We start from the raw sequence: 16471 nt of genomic DNA on the forward strand, positions 1-16471 counted from the left end.
TGATATTTAAATTGGTTTTTTTCTTTTTGTTTGCAATATTTTCTTCTTAACCTGGGAGCTTTTAAATTTGGCTGTAATATTCTTATAAGTTTTCCTCCTGGGATCTCTTTTAGGTGGTGATTGGTGGCTTTCTTCTATTTCAGCTTTGCCTTCTTTTTCTAGAACTTCAGGGCAATTTTCCTTAATAATTTTTTGTAATATTGTTTCAAGATTTTCATTTTGATCGTATCTTTCAGGTAGTCCAACAATTCTTATATTGTCTCTCCTTGATCTCTTCTGTAGATCAGTTGTTTTTCTGATGGAATGTTTCACATTTTCTTCTGTTTTTTTTTCATTCTTTTGATTTTGTTTTATTATTTCTTGGTGTCTCATAATGTCCTTAGCTTTCCTTTTTCCAGTTTTAGTTTTCAAGGAATTACTTTCTTCCTAAAGTTTTTGATTCTCCTTTTTAGTTGGTTAATTTTCTTTTCATAATTTTCTTGGATTGCTCTTATTTTTTTCCCTAATTTTTCCTCGATCTCTCTTATTTTTAAAGTCCTTTTAAAGTTCTTCCAGGAACTCTTTTTGGGTTTGTGATCATTTGACGTTTCTCATGGAAAAAGGAGTGGCTTTTTTTTAAGTTCCACTGTCTTCCTCTGAATATGAACCCAGATCTTCTCTATCCCAATAATAGATATCTGTGGTTGGGTTCTTTCTCCTTTGCTTGCTCATTTTTATTTTGTTTTATTTTATTTTTAGCAGCTTATTATTATACTGATTCTAGTCCTAAGGTGTGGGGAATGATGCCCCAGGTGTCAGGTCCTTCTTACTCTTATTTCCCCCACAACTGCAGCTCAGGTCCATGTCTGGTCAGCACAACTGTGCTTGGCATCTCTTGACAGTGGAAGGTCCTTTAATCTTCTATTTAGCCATCAGAACTTTACAGTATCCATGAGGTGAAAGTTCCTGAGGTCGAGGCTGCCTCCCAAACCAGCTTCCCCTAGTGCTTCTTGCTTGTTGATTCCCCCAGAGTTGGCTTGGAGGTGTTTGCACTTTACTCAGGCTAAATCTTCATCCCTGGAGGTGGGATCTTTCCTGGGGTTTTCTCAAGTTATCTTAGGAGGACAACTGCTTTACCTTGACTTTTGTCAATTTCTACTGCTCCACATTCACTCTGAGTCCATGTTCTGTCTTTTTTTGTGGAAGAAATTTGGAGAGCCTAAAGTTTTCTGACCTACTCTACCATCTTCCCAGGATCCTCTCTTCAACTACATCTTATTGTCTTATTTCTTGCCTCAGTTGAGAACATCTGGTTTTTTTCACAGAATTTTAATGGGTCTATAATCTCATTGATACAGGTACTTTCTCAAAGAGCTCAGATTACCTCCACACCTTTCCATCCTCTGCAATTCTAGTCCATATTTTCACATTAGTCATGTTGTAAAGAAGAATTAGAACGAATAGGAGACCATAAGAAAGAAGAAACAGGGGGCAGAGCCAAGATGGCGGAGGGAAAGCAGTGACTCATTTGAGCTCTCCCCCCAAACCCTTCCAAAAACCTATAAAAAATGGCTCTAAAAAAATTCTAAAGCAGAAGAACCCACAAAAAGACAGAGTGAAACAAATTTCCAGCCAAAGACAGCCTGGATGGTTGATCAGAAAAGTATATCGCACCAGTGGGGAGAGGAGCGCGGGGTGGCGTGGGCGCACAGGCTGCAGTGACCCTGGAGCAGGCCTCAGAGGACTGAATCGCAGGCAGCTGTGGTGGATTCCAGACTTCTCAACCCATGAATGCCAAAAACAACTTAGAAGGTCAGTGAGAAAAGTCTGTGACTGTGGTGAGAGAAGGAGCTAGGTCTCAGCCGCCCCCGGGGTCATGGCTGTTTCCTGAGCTTCCGGCCCACAGACTGAGGGGGATTCTAGTGGCTGATCAGAGGGGGATTGCAGGGATCTCTTTGCCAGTGCTGAGGCAGGAATCTCTTCCTTTGCCTGTGCTTGGATCTGGGTCACAGTTCTGAGGGGCAGTCCTGGGGCAAGGAGGAGTGCTGGTGTGGTGGAGCTTGTTGTGGCTGTGGAGAGGAAACACCTCACCCCTTATCATAGCACCTTGGAAGAACTGAAAAATTTCAGGTCCCTAGAAGTATCTCTGAGCACAGCTACACAAAACCCCTGAAGCTTGGGACAGTACATTCTCCACATTTGAAACAGACTTTTACCTTAACGAAGAGTTTAAAACTCAAGTAATTGGCCGGAATCATGAGTAAGCAGCGCAAAAGCAGTCAAACTATATTATCTTACTTTGGTGACAAAGAAGATCAAAACATACAACCAGAAGAAGACAACGAAGCCAAAGCTCCTAAATCCGCTTGCCTCCAAGAAGAATATGAATCAGTCCCAGGCCTTGGAAGAACTCAAAAGGGATTTTGAGAAGCAAGTAAGAGAAGTAGAGGAAAAACTGAGAGTTTTGCAAGAAAATCATGAAAAACAAGTCAACAGCTTGCTAAAGGAGACCCCCCAAAAAAATACTGAAGAAAATAACACTTTAAAAAATAGACTAACCCAAATGGCAAAAGAGGTCCAAAAAGCCAGTGAGGAGAAGAATGCCCTAAAAAGCAAAATTGGCCAAATGGAAAAGGAAGTCCAAAAGATTACTGAAGAAAATACTTCCTTAAAAATTAGAATAGAGCAAGTGGAAGCTAGTGATTTTATGAGAAATCAAGACACTGTAAAACAAATTCAAAAGAATTAAGAATTAGAAAACAATGTGAAATATCTCATTGGAAAAACAACTGACCTGGAAAATAGATCCAGGAGAGAGAATTTAAAAATTATTGGACTATCTGAAAGCCCTGATCAAAAGAAGAGCCTAGACATCATCTTTCAAGAAATTATCAAGGAAAACTGCCCTGATATTTTAGAACCAGAGGGCAAAATAGAAATGGAAAGAATCCACCGATCTCCTCCTGAAAGAGATCCCCAAAGGAAAACTCCTAGGAATATTGTAGCCAAATTCCAGAGTTCCCAGGTCAAGGAGAGAATATTACAAGCAGCCAGAAAGAAGCAATTCAAGTATTGTGGAAACACAATCAGGATAACACAAGATTTAGCTGCTTCTACATTAAGGGACCAGAGGGCATGGAATATAATATTCCAGAGGACAAAGGAGATAGGATTACAACCAAGAATCACCTACCCAGCAAAACTGAGTATAATCCTACAGGGGAAAAAAATTGTCATTCAGTGAAATAGAGGACTTTCAAGCATTCTTGATGAAAAGACCAGAGCTGAATAGAAAGTTTGACTTTCCAATACAAGACTCAAGTGGAACAGGAAGAGGTAAACAAGAAAGAGAAATCGTAAGAGATTTATTAAGGTTGAACTGTTTACATTCCTGCATGGAAAGATGATATTTGTAACTCATGAGACCTTTGTCAGTATTAGGGTAATTGGAGGGGAAAAAATTATATGTATGTATATATAGATATAGATAGATAGAGGGCACAGGGTGAGTTGAAAATGAAGAGGTCATATCTGGAGAATAAAATTAAGGAGTGAGAGAGGATTATAATAGGAGAAGGAGAAAGGGAGAGGTAGAATGGGGTAAATTATCTCACAAGAAAAAACAGAAAGAAAAGGCTCTTACAGTGGAGGGGAAACAGGGGAAGGTGAGAAGGAATGAGTGAATCTTATTCTCATAGAATTTGACTTAAGGAGGGAATAACATACACACTCAATTGGATATGGAAATCTATCTTGCCCTACAGGAAAATGGGGTGGGGAGGGGACAAGAGAGTAGGGGGATGACGGAGAGGAGGGCAGATTGGGAAAGGGGGTAATCACAAGCAAGTACTTCTGAGGAGGGTCAGGGTCAAAAGAAAGAATAGAATAAATGGGGGGGCAGAATAGGATTAAGGGAAATAGAGTTAGTTTTTCACAGCATGTCTGCTATGTGCATAACTGCACACATATAACCTATATTTAGTTGCTTGCCTTATTAGTGAGGGTGGGTGGGGAGGGAGGAAGGGAGAAAATTTGGAACCCAAAGTTTTAAAAACACATGTTAAAAAAAATGTTTTCACATGCAACTGGGAAATAAGAAATACAGGAAATGGGGTACAGAAATCCATCTTGCCCTACAGGAAAATTGAAGGGGAAGGGGATAAGAGAAGGCGGGGAGAGATAGAAGGGAAGGCAGACTAGGGGAAAGGGGGTATTCAGAATGCATGCCATCTTGCGGTGGGGGGAGGGGAGAGATGGGGTGAAAATTTGGAACTCAAAATCTTGTGGTTTATGTTGAAAACAAAAAAATAAATAAAAATTACCATAATATAAAAAAAGAAAGAAGAAACAAAACAAAACAGAAGAAAAAAAAAGAGCAAATAGTATGCTTTGATCTGCATTCAAGCTCCATAATTCTTTCCCTAGATGTACATAGCATTTTTGGAGATGGTCTTAGATCCTTGCATTACTGAGAAGAGATAAGTCTATCAAAATTAGTCATTGCTCAATGTGGCTGTTACTGGGTACAATGTTGTCCTGGTTCTCCTCCTTTTTCCATCTTTATGATCTCTTTGGGATACAGCCCTAGAAGTGCTGTTGCTCGATCAAAGGGTATGACCATTTTTATAGCCCTTTGGGCATATTTCCAAATTGCTCTCCAAAATGGCTGGATCAATTCATAACTCCACCAACAGTGTACTAATGTTCCAATTTTCCCACGTCTTCTCCAACAGTTATCATTTTCCTGTTTTGCCAATCTGATAGGTGTGATGTGGTACCCTCAGAGTTGTTTTGATTTGCATTTCTCTAATCAATAGTGATTTAGAGCATTTTTTCATATGACTATAGATGGCTTTAATTTCTTCATCTGAAAACTGCCAGTTCATATCATTTGACCTTTTATCAATTGGGGAATGATTTTTATTCTTGTAAATTTGATTCAGTTCTCTAAGTATTTGAGAAATGAGACCTTTACCAGAAACAATGGCTGTAAAAATTGTTTCCCAGATTTCTACTTTCCTTCTAATTAGTTGCATTGATTTTGTTTGTGCTATGGGCTAGAACTGAAATCTTGCTCAGTCTTGTAGTCAGAGACACACAGCTACTGTTTGCTTCTGAACTTGTTCCTTTCTCAATATATAACCTAGGGACCAATATTGCTCTTTAGCCTGGCATGTCATCCCTGTTTGCAGGTTCCCTCTTTAGTCCTGCCTCAAATATTCAACTGTGACCTAGAATGGGTTAGTGAGTGACAGAGCTGTCCAGTTGGCATCTGTTATTGTAGCCTGCACAAAGTTGAGGTCTCATTCTATGAGTTTAGGATCTCTTTCTGCCCCACTGCAGAGCTTCAGTCCTTTTTTAGTTCCTGTTCTGAAATGCTGTGTGTGGTGTGCCCTTACTCAGGCACTAGCCCCAATGTTCGCAGATTTCTCTGTCTCCCTATGCTGACCTGGGCTGGAAATATAACTTACTGTGATGTTTTTTCTTGAATTTCCAATCAGTATTCAGTCACTACATTTTCTAGATTTTTGTAGAGGAGTTGTGTGATGATGCTCAACTGTACTTTTCCTTCCACTGTATTGAGTGCACTTGGGCAGATTTGTTTTTTTAAAGGCTACCAGGAGAATGGCAGATAACTGTCCTATAATTCCGTCAAGTTTGGTTAAGGAACTTCTTCACACATCCTAAAGAAGCAAAGAAGTATAAACACTTCTTTACTTTCTGTTGGTCCTTTACCGTATCAGTTGAGCAAATCACACGTAGAGAAATAAGTAGAGAAACATGAGTAGACTTGTCCAAATTGACAGTGATGATAAATGAATCCGTGGCTGTTGTCTGAGAACCCTTTGCTCTTTTGTTATTATCATATTTCCATTAGCCTTGACTTAAGTAACTTTTTTTAAAAGCTCATGCACAATAGATATCTAAAAAAGTCTCTCAGGATAGGTAGTTTCATCTGTAGCCTACGCTGATCCTACAACATGTTGTTAATAAACATTTTAGTGCATATCTTAAATGCAATTCACAGCTCTAAATTAGTCATGTTTTTTAAAGTGATTATGCAATTCTTTTTATTTTCTATATTAAACCAGTATGAATTATAGCCAAAGGATAGCAATTATTACACCTTAACTGCATATGTATTTTTTATTTCCTCTATTAGGGTTTACAGATTGGGACACGAGAATTGGAAGAGATGGGAGCAAAGTTTTGTGTTGGTTTATTCCGATTGAAAAGACTGACATCGCCATTAGAATATAATCTGCCTAACAGCCTTCTTGAGTTTGAAAATGACTTGATTGAATCTAGCTGCAAAGTAACAAGGTAGTGTAATCCTTTTATTTTTTTTCTAAAGACTGCCAATATTTTTGTGGAGATAAAGCCATGAACATTTTCAGGATACTTTAAAATTAGGGTTGTGTTTCAAAGATCGTATAGTAAGCTTACTTGATTTTTAGACTCTGTATTAAGGACTACATTTTAGTGAAGCCTAGCTTTATATTTTTGAAAATTTTATTTCCAGGAGGGGCAACTAGGAATTCAATAGTACATAATAATTTAGATAAAACACAAACAGACATAATATTACTACAGTAATCTAACATTTGAATTGCCTTTTAAACCAGGAAGTTTATTCATTTATAGTAAGGAACTAACCTTTTATTTTTGGAATGCTTAGGTCTCTTAATGCAAATATAATAAGCATTGATTAATAGTTGACATGTATATGGTGATTTTAAAGACTGCAGAATGTTTTACTTACATTATATCTGTGCAGAGAACTGTGCTAGGTGATATAGGAGATAAAGGATTTAGATCAGATACAACCATTGTCCATACAGGGCTTACATTTCCCCAGAGTTAGAAGGTCCCAACATCAGTATGTGATATGTAATGTCACATAAGCGGTACGTTATGGTATTAAAAAGCAAGCATCTGTGTGAAGTCTAAGGGCATTACCAGTGTGGGGAATCAGGGAAGGTTTTGTGGAGGTGATGACATTTTAGTTAGGTTTTAGAGGATGGTTAGGAATTAGATGAAGAGAGGTCATTTCTGTTATAGGGGAAAGTGTGAGTAAAGTCATGGAGGTATGAGAGCACAATGTGTTTGAGGAGGTAGAAAGCTTGTCCAGGTTATCAGCAAGAACATAGAGTGTGTTGAGGAGTAATATGAGAGAAGTCTGTAAAGGATGGATGGTGCCAGGTGGTAGAGGGCCTTGAATGCATGTAAACTTTATTCAGGAGGCAGTTGAGACCCACTGTAGATTTTTGAATATGAGCAAATCTATGGCTAGGGATACATTATATGTTTTCAAGGATTGATTGGAGGGTTTGAGAGAGTAGAAGTAGGAAGACTTTTTAGGCTATTGCATTAATTCAGACAGATGGTAATGAGGGCCAGTATTAAGGTGTTTTGTGAATAAAATTTATAGGACCTCCTATCTATATATGAAAGGTGAGGTAGAGGGAATAGTTATCATAAAATTTTCCAAAAATAGCTCCAGTACTATGAACATAGGAAAGTAGAAAAGATGGCTCCATAAACGGAAATAAGGAACTACTCAATAGGAGGGAATGATCAATAGTATCAGAAGATGAACAAAGGGGAAGTAGTATGAATATTGAGAAAGGATCATTGAATTTGGCAATTAAGAAATCCTTTGAACTCTGAGGACAATTTCAGCAGAGTGATATAAGTGAAAGCCCAAATACAGGAGATTTGAATGGATAGTAAAAAAGTGAAAATATTAAGTACTGTATAGATACATTTTTCAAGAAGCTTAGCAATGAAGAGGAGAAAAGAGATGAGATGGAATAGGAGCTGAATAAATTAGAAAGGCCCACATATGACTTTTTTAGATTTTTGGAGACTTGAGTACCTTGGTAGGCAGGTGAGAATAAGCCACTTATCACAAGTGAAAATGAATGAGAGGGATTGACAGCTGGTCCTGATGAAGGTGAGAGAGAGTAGGAGGAAGTAATGATTAGACTTTATAAAGAGTAGGGATATCTCTCTCTTCTGTGACTAGAGGGACAGAAAGCTGCTGAGGTTTGAGGAATGGACCAGGTTTAAGTGAGCTCATAGTGGATGATCTTAATCTTTTTTTGTGAAGAAGGAGACTGGGCCTTCTGATAAAAGTGTGTTTGTGTCCATGGTGGGGCGGGGATGGAAGTATAATTGTTAGAGTAGAGGAGAAAAAGTTTGGAATAGTGACAGTGGGAAATGAGATTTAAAAAATCAAGAAGGGTAGAGTAAATGGACTGTTGACATTCCAGATAAAATTTATGTACTATGAGTTTGTAATGAATGAAATTTTTTTTTTAAATTGCCAGTGTTGCTTGGTAGCTTTGGCAGAAACAAGTCAGAATGTGAGACTTACCTAGGGATAAGATATTTGCAGGTTTGGAACAGTGAGAGCTTTTAGAGTAATAGCTAGTAAACCTTAGAGAGAGAAACTTTGGAGTCAAGACTGGTTAAGAAGACAAGTCATATAAGCCAGAGTGGAAGAGATGGACCAGAGGACTATGGGTGGGTTGAAGGGTTGAATGTTATGGTAAGGGTGAAGAATAGGTCCAGTGTGAGAGAGAGCTAGAAAAGTGGACGGATGGAAGATTGTCGTTAGAAAGTGGAATTTACAAGTTGTGAATTTTTTATAATGTGTGATTCTGAGAGATGGTGATAGTCACAGAGTATTCTCCTTTTGCTGTTTCCCTTTCTCACCTTTCACCTAAATCCTGATACCTGACTTTAAGTTCTGTTTTCCAAGGCTGGTCACATATGACTGTAGTGACAGTAATAGAAGGGATAGAAATAGATGGATTAGAGCTTACTTGGGTTACAAAAAATCTGCTATTCAAGTATAAGATAGGGGCTAGACAACAGCTCATTGGAAAAAGACGTGAGAGTTTTAGTTGTCCTTGTTCTATAGAAGCTGAAAAAGTCAATGCAATCTTATGCTGTATTAAGTAACAGAATATCTGGGACTATGGATGTAATATTCCTGCTCTCCTCTGCTCTGGTTAGACTATATCTTGAGTGTTGTGTTAGTTCTGGGCATCAGATTTGAGGAATGATATTTTGATGATAAGCTGGAGAAGACTAGAAGAGGATAATTCAATTCAATAGTTATTTATTAAGCACCTGTGCCAAGCAAATAGGCTACAAAAACAAAAAATAAAAATAGTTACTGCAGTTGGGGAATTTACCATTTTCGTGGCACCACTTCATCTTAAAACACAGATACAAACATATAGATCCAGAGTAGGGTGGTAAGGGGCCTCAAGTTCTTGCTATGTCAGGATTGGCTAAAGGAATTGGGAATGTTTAGCCTGGAGAAATGAAGACTTAGGAAGAATGTAATAGTGGAGTTCAAATACTCAAAGGGCTGTTACGTAGAGAAAAGATTTGATTTCTCCAGAATTAGGAGCGATGGGTTGGAGTTGCAAAGAAACAAATTTTCTTTCCCAACCAAAAATTTCCCAACCAGTAGAGCTATTTCAAAGTGGAATAGGCTACTTTGGGAAGTAGTGGACTGTACCTTATTGATGGCCTCCCCCCCCCTTCACCTCTCCTTTTCCCTTCCCCCTTTCCCCTTCCTCATTTTCCCTTTCCCTTTCTCCTTTCCCCCTTCTCTTCCTTCCTCTTTACTCTTTTTTCCCCACCTTCTCTTTCTCCTTTCCTCTTTTCTACTTCTACCCTCCCTTTTCCCCTTCCCCCATTTACTCTTCCTCCTCCATTTCTCTTTCCCTCCTCCCTTTTCCTCTTTTCCTTTCCCTTTCCTTTATTCTCCCCTTCCTTTTCCTCCTTTCCCTTTTCTCTTCCCTTTTCCCTTCACCTTCTCTTTGTGAGGTTAAGTCCACTAGAGGGTGATGTGATGACAGCCTTGAAGGTATTTAGAATGACACTCACTCTCATATGATAGACTTATACATATGATATTACTAAATACCCAGTTCTAATGTGATAAAACAGTTATCAAGATGTCCTAAAATGAATGCTATCTCAAAGAATGCTCCAGTTGCAAAATAGTAACAATAGTGCTTGAAAAGATTGTCAAGTACAATGCTACTGATGGTGTTAAACATATATTAGTAATGCAGAACCAGGGATAAAAATGGTATGGTATTGGAATGCATAACATGTAGTAAGTAATCTTCCTGCTATGTCCTACATTTATGGCAAATAACAGTCATCAATGTAAAATATAATGTTATTTTGTATCCTATCTAAGACAAGATATGGAGAGGATACAGAAACTATATATTTTTGTTTTTGTTTTTTGGGGGTGGGAGAGGCAATTGGGATTAAGTGACTTGCCAAGGATCACACAGCTTGTAAGTATCTGAGGACAGCTTTGAACTCAGGTCCTCCTGACTCCAGGGCTGATGCTTTATCTACTGCCTCATCTAGTTGCCCCAGGATACCAAAAATATTAACAAATAATTACATATTTAGGAAATGGGCTTGAGAAGAAATGTCTTAAGACATTGGGGGGTTATTTTGCCTAAAGAGTAGAATGGAAAGAGGGGCCATTTAATAATAATTACAAAAATTATGAAGGGGTATTATACATACATACATACATACCCACACCCATATGTATATATGTATATAAATGATAAACCACTGAGAAAAGGATAAGAGGAAATAGATTTAAGCAGTAAAGAGTAATTTTGATATATAAATTTTGTATAGCCTTGACTGTCTTATCTCCTGAGTCAAATAGGAGATTTGTGGGAGTGTGCTGTCCCTTTTTTTGTTCCTGGTGCCTATTTAGAATACTACTGTAATGGCATCATACGTATACTGTGAACATAACAGCATGAAGTCAAGATGGGGTGGGGTGGGGATAGGTAATGTAGAGAAGTCCAGGTGTTCTCTGCCCACAGCTTGTATTATGTCTGTGTTAGAATAGGCTTTCAAAGCAATGAAGGAACCTTTTTGACTGTTGACTGTGGAGACAGTTGGGTGATTCTCCATGTGAATCATAATAAGCTAAATTGGAATGGAAAATAAAGGAGGGAGTAATAGAACATTTACATATGTAAATTATTTGACATTTATAATGAATGCAAGTTGTGAACTAGATTATGGAAAACTAATTCAGTACTTTAGTAGGTCCATGGTCTCATTGATGTACCCTATTGATGCAAATCATAACTCATCCCTGTGTTTTCATCCTTTTCGATCCTTATCTATGCCCTCCCATAAATCCTTCATAGAGGATTTACTTAATGTACTGTTAACAGTTTGTGGGTATTTGTGCAGCACTTGGGCTGTCCATCTGTTATCACTTTATCTTGCTAGATCATTGGCCCATCTCCTTTTTCAATTATATATTTCTGAGGTGATATCCTTTATGCCATGTTTTGTATGCAAGGCATCATTGATGGTAACCTACAACCTACTTACACCCATCACATCTTATGATTCAGCCATAATTTTGATTCTTTAGAGATTATAGTATTCTATAAACCTCTGCCAAATAGCATCATCAGGAGATCTGGCATTTAAAATATGGGAGTGTGTGTGTGTGTGTGTGTGTGTGTGTGTGTGTGTGTGTGTGTGTGTATGAAGGAAGTGAAATGCAACCTGATCTTTATTTCTTGTTTAATTATGGTTCCATATTTTTGTCTATCAATGGTACCTGTTTAAGATTTTACATATGTATATGTATGTATGTATGTTTGTATATATATGTCTATATACAGATAGGTAGGTAGGTAGGTGGATGTAGAATTTCAGTGGTTTGTCCTTCAGACTGAATGTTGTAGTCTGGGCAATAAAAATATTCCGTCTATTTGTATTCCCTTGTTTATGGATTGTTAAACTAATCTCTTTTGAGTAGCCATAGATCTTATTAAGAAGGTACTATAGTATTCCAGGGCTTGATGCAAGAAACATAACGTCCTCTGCAAATGGGAGCATCTGGAGGTCTACCCCATCTATTTGGAATGAATTTTCCAGTTGGACTATGCTGAACATCCTTCATGACAGTGTCAGACAACTCTGGCAACAGCACGCCTCTTTGTTCTTTGCTTTGAATGACATTGATAATCAGGATTGTTGGACATAAATATTTCTGTGGTTGTAGCTATTAGAGGATCACATATGATTTTAATGTGTTTTGTTTACCAAGTCATTTTGGGGGGGGAGCAGTAATCAACAAATGATAAACAAAATGGGAATTTATATTTTCTATGTCACTAATTTCCCATCCTGTAATTCCCAGATTCCTGTCGTACTCTGTTACAAGGCATCTACAAATCCGTTAATAAGGAATCATACATTTATATACTCTACCCTTTCAAATGTATGTAGAGTTTATTGTGATTAATAAAAATAATGATAAAGTGCTCTATAAATGCCAGCTGTCATTACAGTTTATAAAACATTACACATACTTTGTGTCATTTAATCTTAAATACTACAGATACATAAGGCAGCTAGTTGGTGTAGTGGCCAGAAACACCTGAGTTCAATTCCATCCTGAGACTTCATCTGTAAAATGGGGATAAAAATAGGAAGACATAAATAACATCTTCCCATGGTTTAGTGATGGAGCACTTTGGCAATCACTTCCATTGAGCACTGGATGGTTGATCAGCCAGAGAGCTACATATAGCAAATAGCAAATACAGGAGGTGAGATATCATTAAAACTATCATGGAGGTGGTCTTACTCAGACTATCCAAATATATGACTGCATGTGAACTCATTGCAGAGAAAGGCTGTATCTCAACCAGAAACTTAGATGATACAAAACTTTTCAAAATATTCAAACTAAACAGCTACAACCCAATTAAAGTCACCCATGCTGTAATGTGTGTACTGAACAAGTAGTTAGGCAAGAGAAACACCATCCTACTAGAAGGACCAGCTAGCATGGACAAAAGCTTAATAGCACAAAAGATCTGTGAGTTAGTTGGTAATGTTAGATTGCTATAATCCATCCAATGTTAACTTTCCTTTCAATGATTGCTGCAATAAAAACATAATTTGGATTGAGGAGGCTGGTAACTTAGGACAACAAGTAAACCAATTCAAAGCTATCATGTCAGGACAAAGCATTAGACTAGACCAAAAAGGAAAAGGCAGCAAATCAGTTGAACCAACTCCAGTCATAATGACATCCAGTGAGGACATAACTTGTGTAAGAATCGTCTGTGAAATAAGACCTGAGCATACTGAGCCTATTAAGCATAGATGTATCAACATCAAACTCACAACAACTCTAGATGGTCGGTTCGGTATGCTCAAAGACCATGAAATACCAAACATCTTCAAAACACTCAAAGATATGGGCTACTATCTAACCATGGCCTCATATGTAGAACACTGGAATGACCTACCAACATGGCCAGAGAACTGGGAGGAGCTTAAACCTATAAAACAGAGACCAGCAACTCCTGAAACTGCGCAACAGTCAAAACAGGGATGGGAGCTAGTAAGTAACTGCAGCAGCATTGAATCTTGGTCTAGGAGATCCCAAGACAGCTTCAAAACAGGAGCTACAGAACTTTTGGGAGGATCAAATGCAATAACTTATGAAAAGGACTTTGCAAACCTTAGCCCTGTGTACATACTAGTCGTTACTATTATCCCCATTTCACAGCTAAGAACACTGAAGTGCAGAGAATTTAATTGCCAAGTGTTCTTTTAGGAGAATAACAGGAAATAAGATTGAAAAAAGGTTGAAGTCAGATTAGAGAGCCACTTGAAAGCCAGGCAGATTTGACAGATATGGATGTTTTTTTATGCAAGGTATAAGGCATGCAAAATGGTATTCTTTGAAGATAACTTGGTGATGTGTAGAATGGATGGGAGGAGGAAAATCTGATTACAGATAAACCAATTAGGAAGCTTTTGCATTTGTCTAGATGTAAAGTAAAAATCCTCTAAACTAAAGTGATGGTACTTGGAGTGGAAAGGAAAGGACAGATGTGGGAGACCTTAATCAGAAAGAATCAGTTGGATTCAGTGGCCATACATGTGTAGCTAGGGAGAAGTGAAACATGACTCCAAGGTTCTAAGCCTGGGTGAGAGGGAGACTGTTGGTTTGTAATAAAGTGAAAGGTAAGTCCTTTCACTTTTCGCTTGAATGTTTCCTCCTCTGCCTCCTTTTTTGTGAATATCTCCCTCCTGTTCTTTGCCCTAGAGAATTTCCTTTTTTCTTTCCCCTAGATTTGCCCTTAATTAAACAGCATTGGATGAATGATGCTTTTTAATTATTTATTGTATTCAGTAAAATTTTATATTCACAGACCTTATTTTTTAAAAAATGAGTTAAACTATTTATAGTTCTTTTTCTTAATTCCTCCTGCTTTCATCTCTTTCCCTTCTTCCCTCTAATTTTAGTTGACTTTTTTTTATCTGTGGGTAGCCTTCAGTGTTTTTTGATACATAACAAATAATATAATAAAATATATGTTTCATGACTATCTCATGGGAAGTAATAATTTTTATGGACATCAGTCTTCACAACATCCTTAATTAGCAGTTATCTGGCACCACAAGTACACAAATAAGTAACCTAAGATAGAGGAAATGCTAAGTGACTTGCTCAAAATGTATTTGTGCCTGTCAAGATGAGGGAACCAGGAGCTTTCACTTAGTCCAATTCTATTCCTATGAAATCACTTTGCTTGAATGAAGGATATAGTGAAGGTTTGTTTTTTCACATATTTGTTTCTCTTGAGGTATCGGTCCAAAAATACTGAGCTTGTGAAACCAGTTGTCTACTCTGATTCTTATAAAACTACTTGTGAATGTAATTATTTTGTATTTGTCTTATTAGATTCCTAATTATGTTGATGTTAGTATGTAGGACAGATTAATGATCTTCTAAATGTTTATACCTTAGGAAGTTGAATATTTAGCAAAGAATTACCATTAGCATCTTATTGCCTCAATTGCATAAAAGAAATTTGGACAATTAAAAAATAATTTAATGCAAAATAAAATTGGCATAGTTTTTATACAATCAAAATAACTATGCCTTCTGTAGATGTATAGCCAATAAGCAAAATCTGTACCATTAATCAAATTGGAGAACGTAGTTTGATTAAAATATTTATAAATGGGGCTGAGTAGTTGTGTGGAATTGTCTTTTGAATGAAGTCTGTCTGTAAATGAATTAAATTTTGTGGTCTTCGAGTAATCCCCAGGGCACTCTTTGGAAATTTACCACATAGAATTCATCATAATTTGACATGATTATGTTTATTGTCTGAGAAAAATTCTGTCTGATATAATATTGGCTCTCCATTTTACTTTTCCCCTTGGGAGGGTTGCCCCTCCAAGTCAATGATAGGGATATTGGTCAGATATCAGTAGGAGTCTGTGGTGGTCCTACAGTCATTACACTTTGCGTCATATGCCTATAATTTCTTCTTGACTCTTTTACTAAACAGCCAGTTCATTCCTTCTGTATCAGAATCACTTTACCACTTCTTGACTTCTCTTTTTTTTAAAGTTAATAGTTTTAATTCTCTATAACTTTATCCTATGGGCCTTTTACACTGGATGTTATATTATAGATATAATTGATATTATAGATACTTTTGAAGTTGCAACCTCTAATTGCTTTCTTAATGCTACTTTAGTTTTTTTAATTAATTAATTAATTAATTTTTAGTTTTCAACATTCACTTCCACAAGATTTCGAGTTCCAAATTTTCTCCCCATCTCATCCCTCCCCTACCCCAAGATGGCATGCATTCTGAATACCCCTTCCCCTAATCTGTCCTCCCTTCTATCACCCCCCCCATCCCCTTCCCCTTCTATTTTCCTGTGGGGCACGATAGATTTCTTTACCCCATTGCCTGTGTATTTTATTTCCCAGTTACATGTAAAAACAATTTTTAACATTTGTTTTTCAAAACTTTGGGTTCCAAATTCTCTCCCTTCCTCCCTCCCCAACCACCCTCATTGCGAAGGCAAGCAACTAGATACAGGTTATACATGTGTAGTCATGCAGAACACTTCCATAGTAGTCATGTTGTAAAAAACTAACTATATTTCCCTTCATCCTATCCTACCCCACCCCCTATTTATTCTATTCTCTTTTTTGACCCTGATCCTCCTCAGGAGTGTTTGCTTCTGATTACCTCCTCCTCCAATCTGCCCTCCCTTCTATCATCCCCCACTCTTATCCCCTTTCCCCATTTTCCTGTAGGGTAAGATAGATTTCCATGCCCAACTGAGTGTGTATGTTATTCCCTCCTTAAGCCAAATCCAATGAGAATAAGATTCACTGATTCCCTCTCACCTTCCCCCACTTCCCCTCCACTGTAAAAGCTTTTTCTTGTCTGTTTTATGTGAAATAATTAACCCATTCTACCTCTCCTTTTCTCCTCCCAGTATAATCCTCTCTCACCCCTTAATTTTATTTTTTAGATATCACCCCTTCATCTTTAATTCACCCTGTGCCATCTATCTGTCTGTCTATCTATCTATCTATCTATCTATCTATCTATCTATCTATCTATCT

The 16471-nt window shown here is 37.5% G+C and overlaps 1 protein-coding gene across 1 annotated transcript in view; it reads left to right on the forward strand.

The window, feature by feature from the left end:
• The window catches only part of LOC114025961 (cytosolic carboxypeptidase 1-like), a 173093-nt gene that overhangs the window by 148083 nt on the left and 8539 nt on the right, over window positions 1-16471 (forward strand). The window contains 1 exon segment of the mRNA XM_027839510.1: window positions 6143-6303. Within this exon segment, the coding sequence (XP_027695311.1) occupies window positions 6143-6303 (161 nt within the window).

The sequence above is a fragment of the Vombatus ursinus genome, unplaced genomic scaffold, assembly GCF_900497805.2.
Source record: "Vombatus ursinus unplaced genomic scaffold, bare-nosed wombat genome assembly UNPS02014832.1, whole genome shotgun sequence".
Taxonomy (NCBI): domain Eukaryota; kingdom Metazoa; phylum Chordata; class Mammalia; order Diprotodontia; family Vombatidae; genus Vombatus; species Vombatus ursinus.